This window comes from Molothrus aeneus, chromosome 32 (assembly GCF_037042795.1).
Source record: "Molothrus aeneus isolate 106 chromosome 32, BPBGC_Maene_1.0, whole genome shotgun sequence".
Classification (NCBI taxonomy): Eukaryota; Metazoa; Chordata; class Aves; order Passeriformes; family Icteridae; genus Molothrus; species Molothrus aeneus.
Window position 1 is genome coordinate 2,290,205 of NC_089677.1, and position 17,818 is coordinate 2,308,022.

The 17,818-nt window shown below is 44.5% G+C and overlaps 2 protein-coding genes across 2 annotated transcripts; one reads left to right on the forward strand and one right to left on the reverse strand.

Annotated features, from left to right (window-relative positions):
• Positions 1–971: 971 nt before the first annotated feature.
• TSPO (translocator protein) lies at positions 972–10,395 on the reverse strand. The gene is made up of 4 exons (XM_066568411.1): positions 10,314–10,395; positions 4,288–4,488; positions 2,467–2,605; positions 972–1,718 (listed from the first exon to the last, which is right to left on the reverse strand). The coding sequence occupies exons 2-4, from the start codon at positions 4,473–4,475 to the stop codon at positions 1,542–1,544; spliced, it is 504 nt and encodes a 167-aa protein (XP_066424508.1). The 5' UTR covers positions 4,476–4,488; positions 10,314–10,395; the 3' UTR covers positions 972–1,541.
• A 57-nt stretch (positions 10,396–10,452) lies between these two features.
• MCAT (malonyl-CoA-acyl carrier protein transacylase) lies at positions 10,453–13,122 on the forward strand. Its single transcript, XM_066568448.1, has 4 exons — positions 10,453–11,105; positions 11,203–11,290; positions 11,558–11,775; positions 12,047–13,122. The coding sequence occupies exons 1-4, from the start codon at positions 10,662–10,664 to the stop codon at positions 12,467–12,469; spliced, it is 1,173 nt and encodes a 390-aa protein (XP_066424545.1). The 5' UTR covers positions 10,453–10,661; the 3' UTR covers positions 12,470–13,122.
• Positions 13,123–17,818: the final 4,696 nt, after the last annotated feature.

The window sequence follows — 17,818 nt, forward strand, 5'->3', positions numbered from 1 at the left end:
TAGGGTATTTCAGTGCAATGAACTATGGGGTTAATGGGACTAAAGATTTTATGGATCATCCCATTTTCCTTATTTAAAAAGAGAGAAAACAACCCCACAGCATTTAGGAAGCTTGTTCTGATGGCTATCATCCTTAGCCTGTCCCTTAAAGAAACCAGATTTTTGAGGATGTGAGCAGGAGGCAATGTCTGGAGCAGCACAGGAATGCAGAAACCTAAAGGAATGAAAGGAATTTTGAAAACTCTGCTAGAAGCCCAAACAGTCTTTGGACTTTGAAGTTTAGGGCATAAGAGAGAGGTATTTGGCAGTGGATTGCCCATTTGAAATGAATCATTCCTACTCTTTCCTCAAATCAGGGTCATTTGGCTGAAATTTAGCTATTATATGTGCAAGCTGCAAAAAATTCTGCTGCCTGCCATGACATATGTATTGTATGAGTAGTAATTACTTAAGCTAGTTTGTAGCAATTAGGATGTGCTCGAGAAGAAAGTACAACTATAAAATTGTGTAAGTGTTCTAAACCTTGCTTCCAGCTTGCAAACATGCAGCACATTGTCCATCATGATCAGGAACATGAAGGAATATTTGAGGCTATTTCAGGCTGGTCTGCAGGAACCTACTTTGTTCCACTGACTGCAGTATAGGCTGGAGAAATAAACTTGGGAAAATCCAATTGCTGTGAAGGTGAGGCAGAAGGGAGAGCAGGGTTGCACATCCAGAAGTGATGCTCACACCATGCTGGCCTGCTGCTCAGGAGAACCCCAACTGGTTTGGGCTCCTTACTTAAATTTGATCAAAGAAATGTTGTGACTGGGTTCTCACAGTTTCTTTACAGTTGCTTGAATTTCCTGGTTTGTCTTGGCCATTGCAAAGGAGGAGATGAGATGAAGGGGCTGTCTTTGAGGCTGTAGCATCCTGCTGCCTTCAGTGTTTTTCTGCTCAAAACAATTTTAAATAATACCAGCAAGGAACAAGGTTATTAAGTTTAATACATTTAGCTGAATGCACGTACAGTTCTTCCAAGTGGGAAGGCACAAATTGTTAAACGTTTGTAAATTGTCTTAAACGTTTTCAGAGTACAATGGCCAGAAGACAAATATCTGATGGCTGTAGTGGGACATATCATAGCACAGAAGCACTGTGCCTAGTGGTAAATATGAAAGATTCAGGCCACAATCATCCCTGTCACTGATAGGAACACCTTCTGGAAACTGTTAAGTGTGTGGCTGGATTTTTTCTTCCGAACATAAGGAAGTTTGAGTCCCTGCTTTCTTCTGGTAATGGTTACAACGCTGTTGTCACGTAATATATAATACTAGAATATGGCACTTACCACTTTTCAATCAAGACTTTGTTTTAGTTTGCTATAAAACCCAGTCACTCATACACCCCTTTATGGCTTGCCTAGTAAAGTTGTATTTGTTTAGTCAACTTGTAAATACCAAAGTTAGGGCTGAACCAGTTCAGCTAATAATAAACTAAGGCCATGACTTTATATAAAAAATTATCGTAAAAAAAAGATAGTTTTGGCTGAAAACTGCTTATTCAGATCTTTTCTTGTTGCGATTGTCCTTCCAGATCCGATAATTGAGTGCAGAAGCCAAGCTTAGCCAGGCTAAATAAGGAATCATCAAATAAGCTGCTGCTTTGTTGATGTTGTACCAGGAAGCAGTAGTAGCTGTTGCTGTACCAGTTGTCAGCAGGAGAGTCACCAACCCCTGAAACACAGAAGGTGATTAAAGTTGTGTTACTCGTTGCATTTCCTGTGTGTCACTTTCCACCTAGCTCTGGCACCTATTCTATCCCTCTGTGTGTTAAGTCCTTCTCAGAAAACCAGCCAGCAGAAAAAGATAGATTTCTGCTGAGTTACAAACCACTTTGAGTCATAAAACCATACAAGAAAGGGCACTACAGCTGGGAGCAGGGAGGAAGAATGAAGTCTCTTTCACCCATACCCTCTTTAGTGGGCAGTGAGATACTTCCAAGAGTAAGTTGGAGCAAGCAAACCTGTCCAGTTTGTTCATGCCACCTGAAGAGATGAGGTGTGAACGAATCTGTGATGGATTGCAGTCTTTCCCTGTTACAGCATTGCATGTACTGCTATTTTATTTTTTGCATTACTAATTCTTATTTTTGAGAATTGAGCAGTTTCTCTTCAGAGAGCTGCAGAAAGTCTCTTCTAAAAGGGGTGTTGATCACCTAAATAATGTTGTAATAAGCTGCTTATCACTGCTGCTTGCCAGAGAAACCTAGGAATTGCAGTGAGTATAAATGTTTGTTTTATAGTCACACAAAGCTCTTACCAAAGGCTGGCAGAATCTGCAAATTCTCTCAGGTGGGTGCTGGCATGCATTAAAGAGAATTTTAGAAAAGTTCTGCAAGCCATATTTTGCACTCAGGCCCATTTTCAGGAAGAAAAGATGATGACACAAACCTTTCATGCCAATACCTTAGTGTTCCACTTACCCATCCCATTTTGTGAGCTCCAAAAAATATTGGAGTCCATGCCCAGTTTAATGCCAGGTTCCCTGCATACAGACCCAGAGGAATGACTGACTTTTCATTGAAGCCCCCCAGTTCCTTCCACACAAGGTAGGAGCCGTATCTGCAGAAAGCAAAGGGGAAGTGTCATTCATTACACTGTTTAAAGCTACCACATATTCTTGATCCATGAAATAAGTTCAGTGCCAGGGTCTAGATTAACTTGGAAGACTGAGAGGTCTAAGCCTTACTTGGCAAAGTAATTGACAGCACAGGCTAGATCAGCTGCTCTGGATAACATGGAGAGAGAAAAATTCCAGTCATGCCAGAATTCTTACTTTTAAGTGCATGGAAGCAGATAACTTAATGCATTTGTCTTTAAAAAGAATACCATGTTGAAATGGAAACAAGTCTAAGATGCAAACGGTGAAGAAACTTTGTTTTGGTATTGGGATGTGGTGCTTTAAAGATTTTTTAGAAATAAATCCAACCCCAGTTTTTAAATAGATGAAATGAATGGCATTAAATGGGATCCCAAAGCACAGTTCAGTATGGGGAGCAGGAAGAACCCTTTGGTTACTTTCATTACGTTCACAGGGACTAAACAATGCAGCTTTGCTATTTTGGCAGTTTGATTGCAGAGAATAATGAGAACAGAATAAAGTTGGGGCAGGGTAAGCATTAGAAACTTCCATTTCCTAAGTAATTTCCAAAGCACGGTGTGGACTTCAACTTGTTCATACACCTGACTTCAACTTCAGACCAATACTGTGATGTACAAATCTAAGAAGCAAAGTGTCAAGAAAGACAGGTGAGCTAATTAAATCTTGTTGCTAGTTATTAGTTGCTTTCCATGTATTTAAGAGATTCTGGAGGAATGAAATGTCTTGGTCATTCAAGGAATGTTTGTGCATGATGGATTAGAGAAGGCTAGTAGTAAGTATGATCTTTCCACTGGGCTGGATGTATAATACATGAGCAAGACCATCCACCTTAGGATACAGTGATTCTGCTATTACCAAAATAAGTTATAAACTGTCACAATCTGGACTTTAAGGTATTTAACCTGCTACACAGATTTGTGGTGAGGAATCCAGACACAGGGTTACAGATTGTGCAATCAATTTGAAGGGAGTTGGGAAAGCCACCCAGCTCTTTTCTCCTTGATAAAAGGCATGTTTTTATTCACAGGTCAGTAATGATCTCATTCAAATGTTAACTCTTCAAATACACAAGTATTCCACTTAAGTTAAAAAGTACAGTCTGTGAGGGAAAGGAAGAGAGAAGTCTGGTGGGGAGGGACAGGACATGAGGCTATAAACATTACAAAGCTTTTCTGGAAAGAAAATTGAACCAAAATGAGAGAACATGGGAGTGCCAGTCTAGCATTCAGTTTCATCCATTGCATTATTGAGCTCTGTTAGAACAGTTCTATCCTAATTTCCCCCACCCCTTTTTTTTAAATTTTCTTAAAACTACTGAAATATATACTTAGAAGAAATCCCAGTGCTGCCTTGCTCTGCTGTTTCCAGCTTGGCATGTCTTCCCCTCAGAATGAATGAGGAAAACAAATTAATGGCAGCTTTTCAAGCTGCTGCTTTTGATGCAGGTACTTCTGCATACAAAATGTCCTATCAAACCCACACGTGACTCCCAGAACAAGTTTTTACCTGTTAAAGAAGCAGGTTGACACAGTTTCTTACTAACATAAAGCCACAGGAGTACAGTCATCTCCTCTGGTCCAGCATTATACCAAATGCAACTTTGAGATCAGGCCAGTGCCTTAATACAATGTGAAAAACATACCCCATAGATGTATAGAGAGTTCCCCAAACAGGAGCAAACATCCAGTTAGGTGGACACCAGGATGGCTTCTGTAGAGTTTGATACCATGTTGGGATTTCCCTTTTGGTTATATTGCCTCCTAAAAATCCTCCTGCATGTGGCAGGAGTGTGAAACCTACTGCTGGGGCCCAGGCTGGTACCACTTCCATTGAGACAGTGAACCTGAAAAAAAATCCAACACTGATTGGCAGAGAACTTTTAAAATGCAACTGCAAAAGTTTCCATTTCTAACAGATTTTAAAAATAGCCATGTCAGATCTGATCCACAGCCCAGTGTTGTCACTGAGAGAGACTGCAGCTGAAATGAATGGACCTTGTACCATAATTTTACCTGTACCTGTAAAGGAATCTGTCCCTGGGGAGGTGGGATCCAGAGGGAAGTGGGGCCTTTACTTCTCTCTCAGCTGAGTGCATGAAGATTACTGAATTTTACCTACAGAATATCCTCACTAATAAGTATGGCACAGGAATAAAGCAGTTTGAATGCTATATGAACCGCACTTGGAAAATAAATAAATGCAGTAAGAAGTGTGTATTTCTGTATTCACCAAAAAGCCCATTCCCTCAATGAAGTGGTAGAGCCAAGGAAGAAAAGAGCATGTGCTTTCCTGTGCTCAAGCAAAATAATGTGAGGTGTTGTCTGCAGGATGCTCAGTGGGAGCCAGAGGGATGTGACAGTAGCAGACGCTTGAGAAGCTGCCTTGGAACACAAACACCAGGGAGGACAATAAGAAGGTAAGTACTTAACTGATGTTTTGCTAAACAAGGAAGGTGATCTGGATACGTGGGGAGTACACCGTTGGCTCCTTCATGAAGCATTCAATCAGTTGCAGCAATTGTTGCTGCCAAGCCCATTAAATTTGCCTACAGAAGTAGGGCTAAGTAATGCTTTGCTCTGCTGGCCCATGCTGCTTTAGTTAGGGTACAGGCAGAAGGAAAAGCAGCAAGCAAGGAAGGAGGACAAAGTTTCATTGCAGATTTTCTGGCCAGAGGCCAAATGTTACAGAAGAGCTGTGCTTAGTTTACTGAAATGTAAACATTAGAGCTACAATAAAAAAAAGGGCAGAACTGAAAGATGTTTTTTCAAATATACAGTAGGCAAATACACCCAATTCCTCTTCATCTGTTATGCAAGAGAGAGATTATGAGAGACTGCAGCAGTGGGGAAAGAGCAACTGCAGAAGGCCCAGGAGAGAAAATAAAGTTTTAGGTCAATGAGCATTTTAGATGCTTGTCAGAGAAAAGTGCCATATTGATACTATCTTGGCTGTTGTGTTTCCCTGGATTTCAACGCTTCTTTTGCTTTAGTCATGACTGCTGGGATGAGGAGGCAGGGAGTGGGGAAGAGGAAATCCTACTTGTGACAGATGTGCTTAAACCGATAGGAAATGGCACAGATGAGGTTGCATTGTCACAGCTCTGACCTGGTGAATTTCTGTTCGGAGATCAGGGTAAGCTTGGGCAGCAAGAAAGTTCTTGCATTATGGTTTTTGTCCCTGCACTCAGGGCTCTGCCCACACAGATTTAATGTGAGATTTCAGTGGCTGGGACCACAATGCAGTTTGCATGGGATCGAGAGAAATCCTGATGATAGAAGCAGAGCAGAGTTTTGAAGGCAAACTGAGCATGGAGGGACTGGTAAGGTACACAGGATGAGAAGGTTGAGAGGGGGGCAGGTAGGCCTGGGCTGTGGGCTTGGGGGAAATGGGCAATGAATAGAAATATAGACAAAAAGGCAGCAGACAAAGCCATAAGAGATACAAGTCAAGGTCAAAAAGCAAAAAAAGACTGAATGGGTGAAAAGAGCCAAGCAGGGAAGAATTCAGAGCTGAGGCTGGGGAGAAGGAGGAAGAGGAGTACAATGTGGTACTCTGCTGTGACAGGACCAATTGGGTCTTGGGTGGAGGATGGACAAGGGAGGGAGGAAAAATCTGCAGGGCTCACTGCTGCCATACTTCTGCCTAGTGGATTCCACTTAAGCATCTTAAGAGGAGCAGAGGAGTTCTCCTGTTCTCTTGCACTAAGATCTGTGCTGTTTTTTCCCAAGGAAGCAGGCTGCCAGCTGCTGTGTGCACTACCTGTCATCCCCACAGACAGCATGAAAGGCTCTGCTTTTACTGGGATGTGAAGCAAGTGCCATGTGCAGGAGCAACAAGGTGTGATGGGAACAAGAGCTCTGAGCACAATGGTTCTTCTTTGGCTGCCTTCAGATGAGTAATTCCCAAAGGTTAAGTTAAAAATTGCAAGTTAATAAGATCTCACTAATTTTTAACCCTTTTGCTTTGCCTACAGGGAGTCCAGGCTTAGCTCTCTACACATGCTGTGATATGTGCAACTCCAGAGTGGCTGCCAAATGCTATTTTTTCAAAAGTGATAAGCGAGAACCCAAAGGGCTTTATGTTTTATTTGGATGTTAATAATATAAGGATGGTCTCCTCACAGCAATCAGCAACAGATTCTGTCAGGGGTTCTGTCAACTTCCTCCCAGGGAACCAAGTCTGAAAGTGCTAAATACTATAAAATTTAAACAATACTGCTCTGTGGCAGTTATTAGTGAATAAATGATGTACCCATGCATGTTGGAGAAAGAACACTGAAATAATTCTTAAGAGAAAGAAAACCAGACAGGCAAATAGAATCAGGGAAGGTGCAAAGCAAAGAAAAGAGAGAAGTGAGGCCACTCATGCACATCAAAGGGGTGGAAATAGAAATTAAGAGATTGAACATACTGGCTGGAATTGAATTTTGGTGTCCCAGTCTTTTAACGACTATTGCTATTAATTAATTATGTGCTGTATTTTCCAGTTTTATCTCTCAGGATTTCCCAAGCATGGCAAAATACTCTATCTTGCAAGGAGGAGGAATGAAACCATGCAGCAAGGTGTGCTGGCAGCAAGATCACAGCTGTCCATCAGCAGTGGGAGTTCCTGTGTTTTCATTCCCAAGAAATTAAATACTGGTATCAACTTTCCATAAAAAAGCACAGGTAACTCAGAAAACAGCATGGAAAAAGCCACATCTGTCTGTGTCTGGTTACCTGATGTAGGTCTTTAGCAAGAGAATGAGTAAGAGGCAAGGTGCACTGGAGAGTCTGTGTACTGGCCAGTGCTGCAGTCTTCGTTTACCTGTGCAGTACAAGAGCTGTGCAATGTTTACAGAACAGCCTGTACATTTTCTAAAAGTAATGTGACCACAGAGGTTCATCAGCCCTGCCTTCCTTTCGGTGTACAGCTGATGATCTGAAATGAATCGGTGAGAACTTGAACACCACAGACTTGCTAACACAGCCCCACTGGCTGCATTACTCAACCTAGAAATAATAACTACTTTCCCAATCATATCCCAGCTCCAGGGTGAGTTGCACAACAGTCTTGCACCCTCATTTTCATACTGAAGAATGCTGGATGTCTGTGAATGCTATCTGCAGTGTACCCAGCAGATATCTGCCTCTAAGAACCATCAAGGTTGGAAATATTTTCTTCTCACACACACTTAACTTGTTTACTTCTTTTCCACTTTTTATCTCTGCCCTGCAATATATTCTTCATCATGCTGCCCCTTTTCTGTTTAGCCCTAGTGTGACTTCAGGCACCTCCAGCAGAGCAGTGAGGGCTACTTTGCTTTATATACATGTTAGAATAATTATTCTAAGTATTCAAAATATCTGACTTATCCAAAGTTAGTTCCAGCTACATAAGTAAAAGGAGAAATAAAGGGGAAAAAACTGCAGTAGTTAAACTTGCTGCCTAATGGGCTTCTTTCTGCTGTTTTTCTATGGTGGCATAACATGAAGAAAAAACTCCCGGAAGCTTTCTGTGTCCTCTTTCTGGAAAATCACTGTGCACCCAAAGAAAGGGATGGGCTGCTCTGTAGGTGGGATTAGATATATCATGACAGAGCAGCTGAGTTGCTTCAGCCTGATGAAAAATGAGCTGAAACACTTCTTTGCCTTGAGGAGGTCTCTGAAGGATAGGTGCCTTTCCCTCCTTGGGGCATTCTGTCAGCAGGAAGGAGAAGGAAGGTAGGAAAGGAGAACTGCTTTCATCCCATTTTCTTACACCCCTGTGCTGATAAAACTTCTGATTAGTTCCATTCATGTGCAGCTTGGGGCTGGCTACCCAATCACATGGGGCTTAAAACTGCATTAAAAACACAAACAAAAAACTCCCAGCAGGGCTAAATCACCCTGGCAGCCCTAGGGTTCCCAGTGCCCAGTGTTTGGAGATGGACTGACAAAGCTGGGACCATACCATGGAGGGGGGTCCCCAAGACACATACTCTCCCTCTCATCCTCTACCATACTTTTTTTTAAGGGCAAATAAGGCTCTGCCCAGGTCTGAGAGGCAGCATGCAAATTTTCCCCAGGAAGAAGGCTTCTTCCCAAGACAGCTGTCTGAAAAATTAAAGACAACGTACTTAATTTATATTGATAAACTATTTATGCGTGTTGTGGGTTTAATTCCTGGGAAGCTGCAACACTAAAATCAAATTTATATCACAGCCTATGACAAAAAATACAGCTACCACAAAATCAAAAAAAAAAAAAAGCAGGCTATCTAATCTCAAGTAATAGAGACACTTCAAACAATAAATGTTATAGGATACAAATAGAATATAAATATCTAATAAGTGTATAATATGTGTTTATAATACGTATTTAGAATTTTTAAAAATACGGTATTTATTGAAGACTATAATGTAAGGTGTACAGATGGAAACAAAAAATCTCCCTTTCCAGTGAGATTTCAACATGGCAGAGCACAAGTTGTGCAAATAAATCTATGATTTATTCACATACAGGGAACTGAAATGCAAACTGGAGCAAGATTTTTGCTGGGAGAATTTGCCATTTACTCTCAATCTCTTCTCATTGATGCTTGTGTTACAGGTAGAGGCAGCCACGGGCTGGGATATGGTCACATGTATGTCAGATATCTCCTATGTTACTGCCCGTACACTTGAGCAGCTCGCTTCCAGGTATTTTACCTGGAGGCTGACGCAAATGGAAGAAATCATCTTACAAAATAGCACAGAGAACAGAAAAGTGAGAAAAATTAAAAGTCAACATAATTTCCTGCTATTATGACGCATTTTCCTTCTCCCAAGCCGTACTTAGAGTCTGTTTTACTGAGCTGCTCTGACTCAATGTTTGATACTGTTTCACAACCTTACTTCATGCAAAGTCGTTACACAATTGCAACTCCGGCACGCCAACTTTCGCTTTCAAAAAAAAATAATCTTAGCGTTGAATGCTCCAACTACATCACAGTGCTTTTTGGGCTTTGATTTATAAGTATCAACCAAAAATTTGAAATTGAAAATCAAAGTAATTTCTTTCACCCTTAAAGAAACGTTCCTCGGCGACACTGAAGGAAGATACCTTTAGTTAAACAGCAGCATGAAAACTTCTCCTGAGTGCCGAGAGCGAATGTGCCCGGTGTGCGCGGCAGAGCCGCCGGCCCGGTGGGACCGGAGGAACGGGCTCTGCCCTTCTGCGGTGCGCGCACAGCTGCCAGCCGCTGAAAACCTCGTGTGCCGGATCGAAATTAAGAGCAAGCTTCACAGCTTGGTGGTTTGGTTTGTTTATTTTAAAGCACTTTCCATGCTAAACGCCGGCACGGAAAAGCCATGAGTGTTTGCCCAAGTCCTATCCGCCCGTGAGCGGGGCCCGCCCCGCCCGTCTCCAGCCGGCACCGCAGGTCCCGTCCTGCCCGGGGATCCCGGCTGGCCGGCACGGGGCTGTCGCCAGCAGCAGAGTGCGGGATCGCTCCCTCAACCCTCTCCGCCGACCCGCGGGGGAGCCGAGGGCGCCTGGGGTGCGGCGGGGTCCCGGCGGCGGCAGCGCTGTGGGAGCGCCGGGACCCGGGCGGGGCGGGGTCGGGCGGCCCCTCCGGCCAGCAGCCGGGCCCCGCCGCAGGGCTGCGCCGCCCCTCGGGCTCCCGGTCCCGTCCGACCCCGAGCCGTGCCGCGAGCAATGCCGGCATTACCTCCTCCCGTGCCGCGCTGCTGCTGCCGCCGGTCGCGCCTGCTCTGCCCGGGCAGCCTAGCGCCGCCCCCGGGGCCGGCCGGCCGGCCGGCCGGGCTCCCCCGCCCCGGGGCGGGCTCTCAGCGCTGGGCGGGCGGAGGCGCCTGGCGCGGGCCGGACCCAGGGCGGCGCGCGGGGCTGAGGGCGGCGAGCGCCGGGGCGGCCCGACCGGTCTCCTTCGCTCCCTCCCTCCTTTCCTCCCTCCCTTCCCCCCTCCCTTCCCGTCCCCTTTGCCGGAGCCCGGCCCGGCAGCGGCTGCCGGCGGGGGCCGCCCCGTTCCCGTGGCAACGCCCGTTCCCGGGCGGCGGCCATGGGCGGCTGGGCCGCGGCGCCATGGCGGCTTGGTGGCTGCAGCGGATGCGGCGGCCTCCGCGGCGCTGCGCGGCGGTGGGGCAGCTCCCGCCCCGGCGCTGGGGACCGGGCGGCGACCCTGAGCGACCTCCTGCAGAGCTCGGTGGAGGCCGAGGAACCGGGCGCGGCGGCGGCGAGGCGGGAGCGGCGGTGCCCCCGGGAGGGCACGGTGCTGCTCTTCCCGGGGCAGGGCAGCCAGTTCGTGGGCATGTGCCGCGGGCTGCAGCAGTACCCCGGCGTGCGGGACATGTACCGCCTGGCCGAGAAGGTGCTGGGCTACGACCTGCTCTCCCTCTGCCTGGAGGGGCCGCGGGACGCGCTGGACCGCACCCAGCACTGCCAGCCCGCCGTGTTCGTCGCCTCCCTGGCCGCCGTGGAGAAGCTCAACCACCTGCAGCCTGAAGTGAGGGGCCGCGGAGGGCGCGAGGGGTCGGGGCGGCGGCGCCTCGGGCCTGCCCCGCGGTGCGGCTGAGGCGGCGCTCGGCTCTCTGTTCCCGCAGGTCGTGGAGCGCTGCGTGGCGGCCGCCGGCTACAGCGTGGGGGAGTTCGCGGCGCTGGTCTTCGCTGGAGCCCTGGGCTTTGCTGAAGGTGCCTGGGGGACGTGCGGAACTCCCTGCTAGGATCTCCCAGCCCGGGCCCGTGCTGTTTCCAAAGCGTTGCCTGTTATCACTGTGTCCTTCCCGCTTTTTATTTTTAATTAGAGGAGAAATTTTACTTTCTACTTCGACTGTTCGCTTTAACGCGTGTAATACGGCATTAAAAGCATTGACGTTTCACGACGAGTGAACAACTTCCCTTTCTTGCGCGCAGGTGCCCGCGCTCACATTTACGCCGCATCTCTGTTTCTCTCCGTAGCGCTGTACGCGGTGAAAGTGCGCGCCGAAGCCATGCAAAGGGCGTCGGAAGCTGTCCCCAGTGGAATGCTCTCGGTTGTCGGCCGGCGAGAGGCAAATTACAAATTTGCCTGCCTGGAAGCCCGTAAACACTGTGAATCGCTGGGTATAGAGAACCCCGTGTGCACAGTTTCAAACTATTTGTTTCCAGACAGCAGAGTCATTGCAGGACACTTACAGGTATTGCTTCAGAGTAACTATCTCTTCCTTTGAACTGAGCATTTCACTTTTTAAAAGCTCTTACTTTGCGCTTATCTGTGGGTGTTATGTATGGCCTTAGTTTGTCCAAAGAAAAGTATTTGATCTGTGGGGTTTTTTTTTCCCGGCATGTGGTCAGTTGTTGGGTAGTGAAAGGAATTCCTTTATCACAGTAAGTCTGATGAGGTGATTCTTGTGGGGTAACTGAGAAAACCTTTGTTGTGCAAGACTCACTTCTCTCTCTCTTTTATAGGCTTTGGAGTTTTTGCAGGAGAATGCCCGAAAATATTATTTTAAACGTACAAAAGTGCTTCCAGTCAGTGGGGCTTTTCATACCAGACTTATGGAACCAGCAGTAGAGCCACTGGCTGAAGTTCTAAAATCAATTGAAATTCAGAAACCGCTGCTCTGTGTGTATTCCAATGTCGATGGCAAAAAGTACATGCACTCAAAGCACATTCAGAAGCTGTTAGTGAAGCAGGTGGTGTCACCTGTTCTGTGGGAGCAGACCATGCACTCAGTGTACGAAAGAAAGCAAGGAACAGAATTTCCTTACACGTATGAAGTGGGGCCTGGGAATCAACTGGGAGCCATTCTCAAACAATGTAATTTAAAGGCCTGGAAACAATATAAACATGTAGATGCTCTGGAAGATGAGGAAGCAGCGGAGACCTAAATAACCTTTTGAGAAAAATCCACACAACTCAGTTTTTTTCTCATTTAAAACTTTGTGCTCCCAAAAGAGGAAGCCTTAAACATTCATGGCTTCTCATGATGTAAAGAGCACTCACTATGTGCATAATTGCAATGAACATTTTCCTTTGAATTCCTCAGGTGTGGAAAGGGGAGAGAGCAAAGTTTGGCTCTTCCATCTGTGTCGGGACTGCAAAGCTGTCAATGAACAGGCCAAGTAGCACAGTTTGGCCTCAATCCTGCAAGCAACTTTCCCTCTTGGGTGGTTTTCTTTTTTTGTTGTTTTGTTTGGTTGTTTTTTGGGGGAGTTTTTTGGGTGTGGATTCAGGTTCCAGTTGGTAGCCTTGGCTGTCCAGTGCAGGGATCTGCAGGAATGCAGGGGTTATTGGCTTCAGGTTGTGGAAGGCCCTGCTCTGGGCTGGAGGGTGCATTTAGAGGAGCCATTTGTTGGGAGGGCTTTCAGTGTTCTGATGTTCCTGTTTTCTTACTCAGCTGGCTTGTGGGGTATTCATCTATGTAAAGTTCTCTTACTTTGTGTCAACATTGCCAGGTAGCAGCTGAGTGAGGCAGATGATGTTACTAGAAACATTATTTTCTTAAGGTTAAACTATAAATAAACTGAAGCTTTTCTTGCTATTTTTAATGATTTGGGGTGCATCATTATTGGCTCTGTCCACATGTGGATGGAAGTAACTTTCCCTCCAGTTGTCCAATGCTACACTGGTTGTGCTAAGTTACACAAGAAATGTTCACTGGGAAAAAAAGCTTTACAAAAATATTATGTACATTTCCTGGCAGCAGGAAATGATGAGCTGGAGATCAGCAGGTTGCCCCAAACCCTTCTGGAAAGAGCTTTCCATTACCCAGTTTTATTTTTTATTTTGGTATTTTTATGCTGTATTTAACAGATATATAGAAAAAATTAGGATATATTACTTAAATCAAATGACTGACAGTATCTTCAATAATGTATTATGAAATGCTGGAGAACTTCCAATTACAGTACCAATCATTCTGTAACTTCACATTTATGACAGGGAGAGTGAATTAAAAACACTGGCCCTTATTACCATTACTAAGAGGGCTGTATTATTAAACAGTTCTTTTGTGGACTGCAGCTGGCAGCTGTGCCTGCCCTCACAGTACAAATTCCACTTTTAGCATGTGTAAACATTAACAATTAGTAAAGTACTGCAGAGTTTTTCAGCTTCACCATTCAACTGCTAGAGGCTGAAGATTAAAGTTTGGAAAAACTGTAAAGAAAATTATTTCAGTGAAGGTTCCTGTGTTACAGGTAAGGTGTTAATTATTCAGAAAAGCATACCAAAATCTTCAGTTAGAAGTATTGGTTAGAATATTGCAACTAAATCCCATTCATATTATTAAACACTGGATTGTCCTGCGTTAGAAGTTTCTGACCACACCTTGTAGGACTAAGTGCAAGGTTGATGACTTTCAAACCAGCTTTTATGATAGGTGAAACTGAATGTGTGCTTTGAAAGTTCTGGACTTTCTTTTTAATTATTTAACCTTTCTGAGGAAATATTGGAGACCTGTTTTCTATTTGTAGTGTTCTTGCCATGATTTTTTTCCTTTTTTTTCCCCCTCATTTCACTTTGTTGTACACTTTGCTGGGAATTAAAGCTCTTTGGGAAATCCATGCTAGAAATCTCCTGTTTGCAAACCATTGACAACCTTTGCACTTTTGTCAGCTGAAGAATGCTGAAGGGAAATCTGTATCATAAGAGCATTCCAATGCTGTGGGTCTTGTTTAATTAGTGGGAAGAAGGACCTGTCACCACTGTTGGGTGTTTGCTTTTCTTCTGTGCAGTGGTTGAGCCAAGGCTGCTCCTCAGTGAGCTTTGTCTCCAGAACCAGAAGCCAGAGGGAATCATGCTTTTGTGCTGATGTTGCAATTCCTAGGAGCAGAGGAAGTGTGATGGAGGTGTTGTACCTCTGTATGGAGAGTGTTCAGGGTTTGATTTTGTGTGGTGCCCGTCAGCACAGCGTCACCTCACATGTGCAATAACATTGCCTGTGCCTGGGCAGAAAACGCCCAAATAATTACAAATCCTGGATCTCAGAGCATTTCTTTAATGCTCTTGCTCCTCTATCCCCTCTGCTTCTGGAAACTGAATATTTGAGAGGTGAGAAACCAGCATGGCTCCTTCACCTATGAACAAGCATAACAGGATGTGGAAGCAAATCAAGTGCCGTAAATGCTGTCACGTATCAGGAAGTGTGCAGCGAAAAAAACAGAATTAACGTTGGGTCCCCTGAGTCACTGTGGGGCTGTGACTAAAGGATTAACTAACTGTGCTCCACAGGTGCAACAGGAGCCTGGCACCAGTTGCTCCCAGCTACTCCAGTTAGTGCTGATTGCCGTGGCTTTGGATGCCATTTGCTTTGTGTTTCACTTGTTTCTTTGCTGGGATTGAATTTTGTATTCCTTGACACTGTGTTATGCTCCATGCATGCTGGATGATGAAATTCCCCTCTCTTGTAATTCAACACAAGAGTGGGAAAAAAGCAGAATCACCCCACACAGCTCATGGATAAAATAGGCAGTGAAGAGTCTCCTGTTCCTCATTGCTCCCCTGTGCATAAAGGTTATTTATCTAGAAAGAATTATTTGATAGTATTAAATTGATTCAGCTGGGAAGAGTCAATTTTTTCACAGCTGGTACTTTTATTACATACGAATAGCTCATTTATTAGACCCTCCTGATGTTAAATTTTACCCTTTACTAAATAATAACTTTAAAATATTTTTCTATCACATTGCTAATACAGCTCAATAGAGCAGTTAATTCACTGATAAAATTTCAGTATGTTTTTTTGGCTATGTGGGCCAGTTTCTGGCCTGTGTGTGACTCCAGTTCCAGGTGTGTGAACTGTGCTTTTCTAGAAAAAACTTGCCTACCTGCTGCTGAAGGGCACATCAGCTTGAGAGCATTTTGAAAAAACATGACACTGAAATATATGCTGCTGCTTGAATTTCTGGGGTATGCTGGAGCCATCACCCTTTATATTCCTTCTTTGCCTGCTTTCCTTTTGCTCTGTATTTCAAGTCATTCAAAGAAATTTCAAAATCCTTTGCATGAAACGGTCAAACGAAATAGTCTAGTGAAGCTTCATTTTTTTTCCCAGAAACATTTTTTGAGATGGGCAGTTAGCATCATAATGGGATTTAGGCACCATTCATTAAAGAGAGGAAGCATGTTCCTCAACATGCTTAAATTTGGCTTGATTTGGCATTTGTCTTCACTAAAGAGGGGTTTAAATTCCTTGTCTCATTTAAAACAGAGACTCAAACTTGAAACTCCAACTTCTCTGATAAATGCTTAGCTCACAAATCCATTGAATATTGTATTTTCCTGTTTTAAAAATACACTAAAGGTAGGAGTTGCTTGTCTGGGCAAAAAGCAGGCATCCCCTATGCCGAGGGGAATATCCAAACCACAGAGCTGCACTTTCGTTTTCTCTCACTGAGAGTCTATAGCTGGATACTGCAAACCAGCTTCAAGAGCAAAAAGAGAAGATGCACTCAGATACAGAGAAAACACCAGGCGCAAATGGGAGATGTTGAGAGAGGAAAAACTCAGCTGTGCCCTAATGGCCACCCATGGAGTCCAGGAGGGTGACACCTCGGCCATCTCCATCCTCTAAGTTGTGCTCATGTTCCCCTCAGGCTTCCAGTCCCCCCAAGCACATGCCTTGTGAAAAGACATGCATCCTCTGAGAAAATCCCTTCTCAGAATCCATCAGCTCTTGGGCTTTTGTTCTGGGCAGCTCCTAGTTTTACTTTGAAAAGGGGCAGAAGATACTGCCATTAATGTGTGACAGCAGAGTCTCGGAAAATAAAGCAGACAACACTGCAAAAGGTTTGAAGCAACAATTTAATTTTAAAAAAGTATCATGGTTTTAATCTTTACTATTGCTTTTACAGTGTTAAAATTTAAAGGATGGCCAGCATGCCTTCAGTTTTCTTCACATCCAGAATCTCTTTAATAAACTCATTTATAGGAAATAGACACTTTATACTGCATTAAAATACACATAAAAAAGACAGACTTTCTAATTGCTTGGAGTCACATTTCAAAACTAGCAAGTCAGGTAGTTATCCAGCAACAACCTCCTTATTTTAAAAGTTTTTTCTTTAAAAAAGATATGAAAAAGCAGTGACCCAGCACTCGCCTAGGTTTAAATATTAAAGAGATTTTTATCAGTGTAAATTTGAAAAACAAACCAGCTGCCACCACTGGGGTGTTAGTGATGTTGGTCAGTGTCCAGCAATGACCTCCTGTGGTAATTCTGTGTGCTAATTCTACAGTCCATAATTCATGGCCCACCAAAAGGCAGCAACAAGCAAGGCTGCAGGCACCAGCTTCTGGCAGAGGCACCTGACAGGAAGCCTGCAAGTCTGTGGGAGGAAAGGGGTTGGTAATTAGAAATAACAAGCAGCAAAAAGAAGGTGCAAGGAAACTAAAAGAGTGCCCATGTGGGAGGTCAGTGTGGGTCCGAGAGTGCGGTCTGGCTCTGCTGCAGAAATGCAGAGGGGGGTCAGTTTTACTGGGGGCTCCAGCCACTAAAGAATCCTCCTCTCTTCTCTGGGTAAGTACTGCTGGCAGCAGCTCTGCTCATCTCCCCAGGGAGACCCTTCCAGCATCTGATAGTGGCAGGTGCCTCCCCTCTGAACAGAACCCCATGAGTTGTGTGGGATTTGGGTAGTCTTTAAATGAGAAATTTCAGCCTAAAGAGAAAAAAAACAGGGCACCGAGGGGGTACCAACAAACTAAGGGATAAAGCCCAGCCTGAAGCCACATGATATACTTCACTCCCTGACATTACAAGGGGGTCAGGTGTTCCTGTTGCCTACGTGCCAACAAAAAGGTGGGAGAAAAGGGAGAGAGCGTACCCAGCCTCCATAGCCAGTGATCCACTTTGTCCAGTTACTGCTCACATCTCCACAGCTTCTTATAACACTTTTAATAACATTCCATGTCTGGAAAACACTGATAGCAACCCTGATGATTTAAACAAAACAAAGCATGAGGATATAACAATTATTCTAAAAAGTGGCAAATAAAATACCAATGTTTAGGAAACAAAAACCAACAAAACAAAACCCAAACAAAAACCTTTAGTATATTCCTTCCTAAAAGTGTATGTGTACATATACATTTCTCTAAATATTTAGGAAGAAGACCCTTGAAATCTAAAGATAATTTAAGTTCAGAATTAAGTGATAAAGTGACAATCTTTGTGGTTGTTTCAAACTTGGAAGAGCATAGAGCATAACCCAATGAGAGATGTTCATGTTTGATAAATC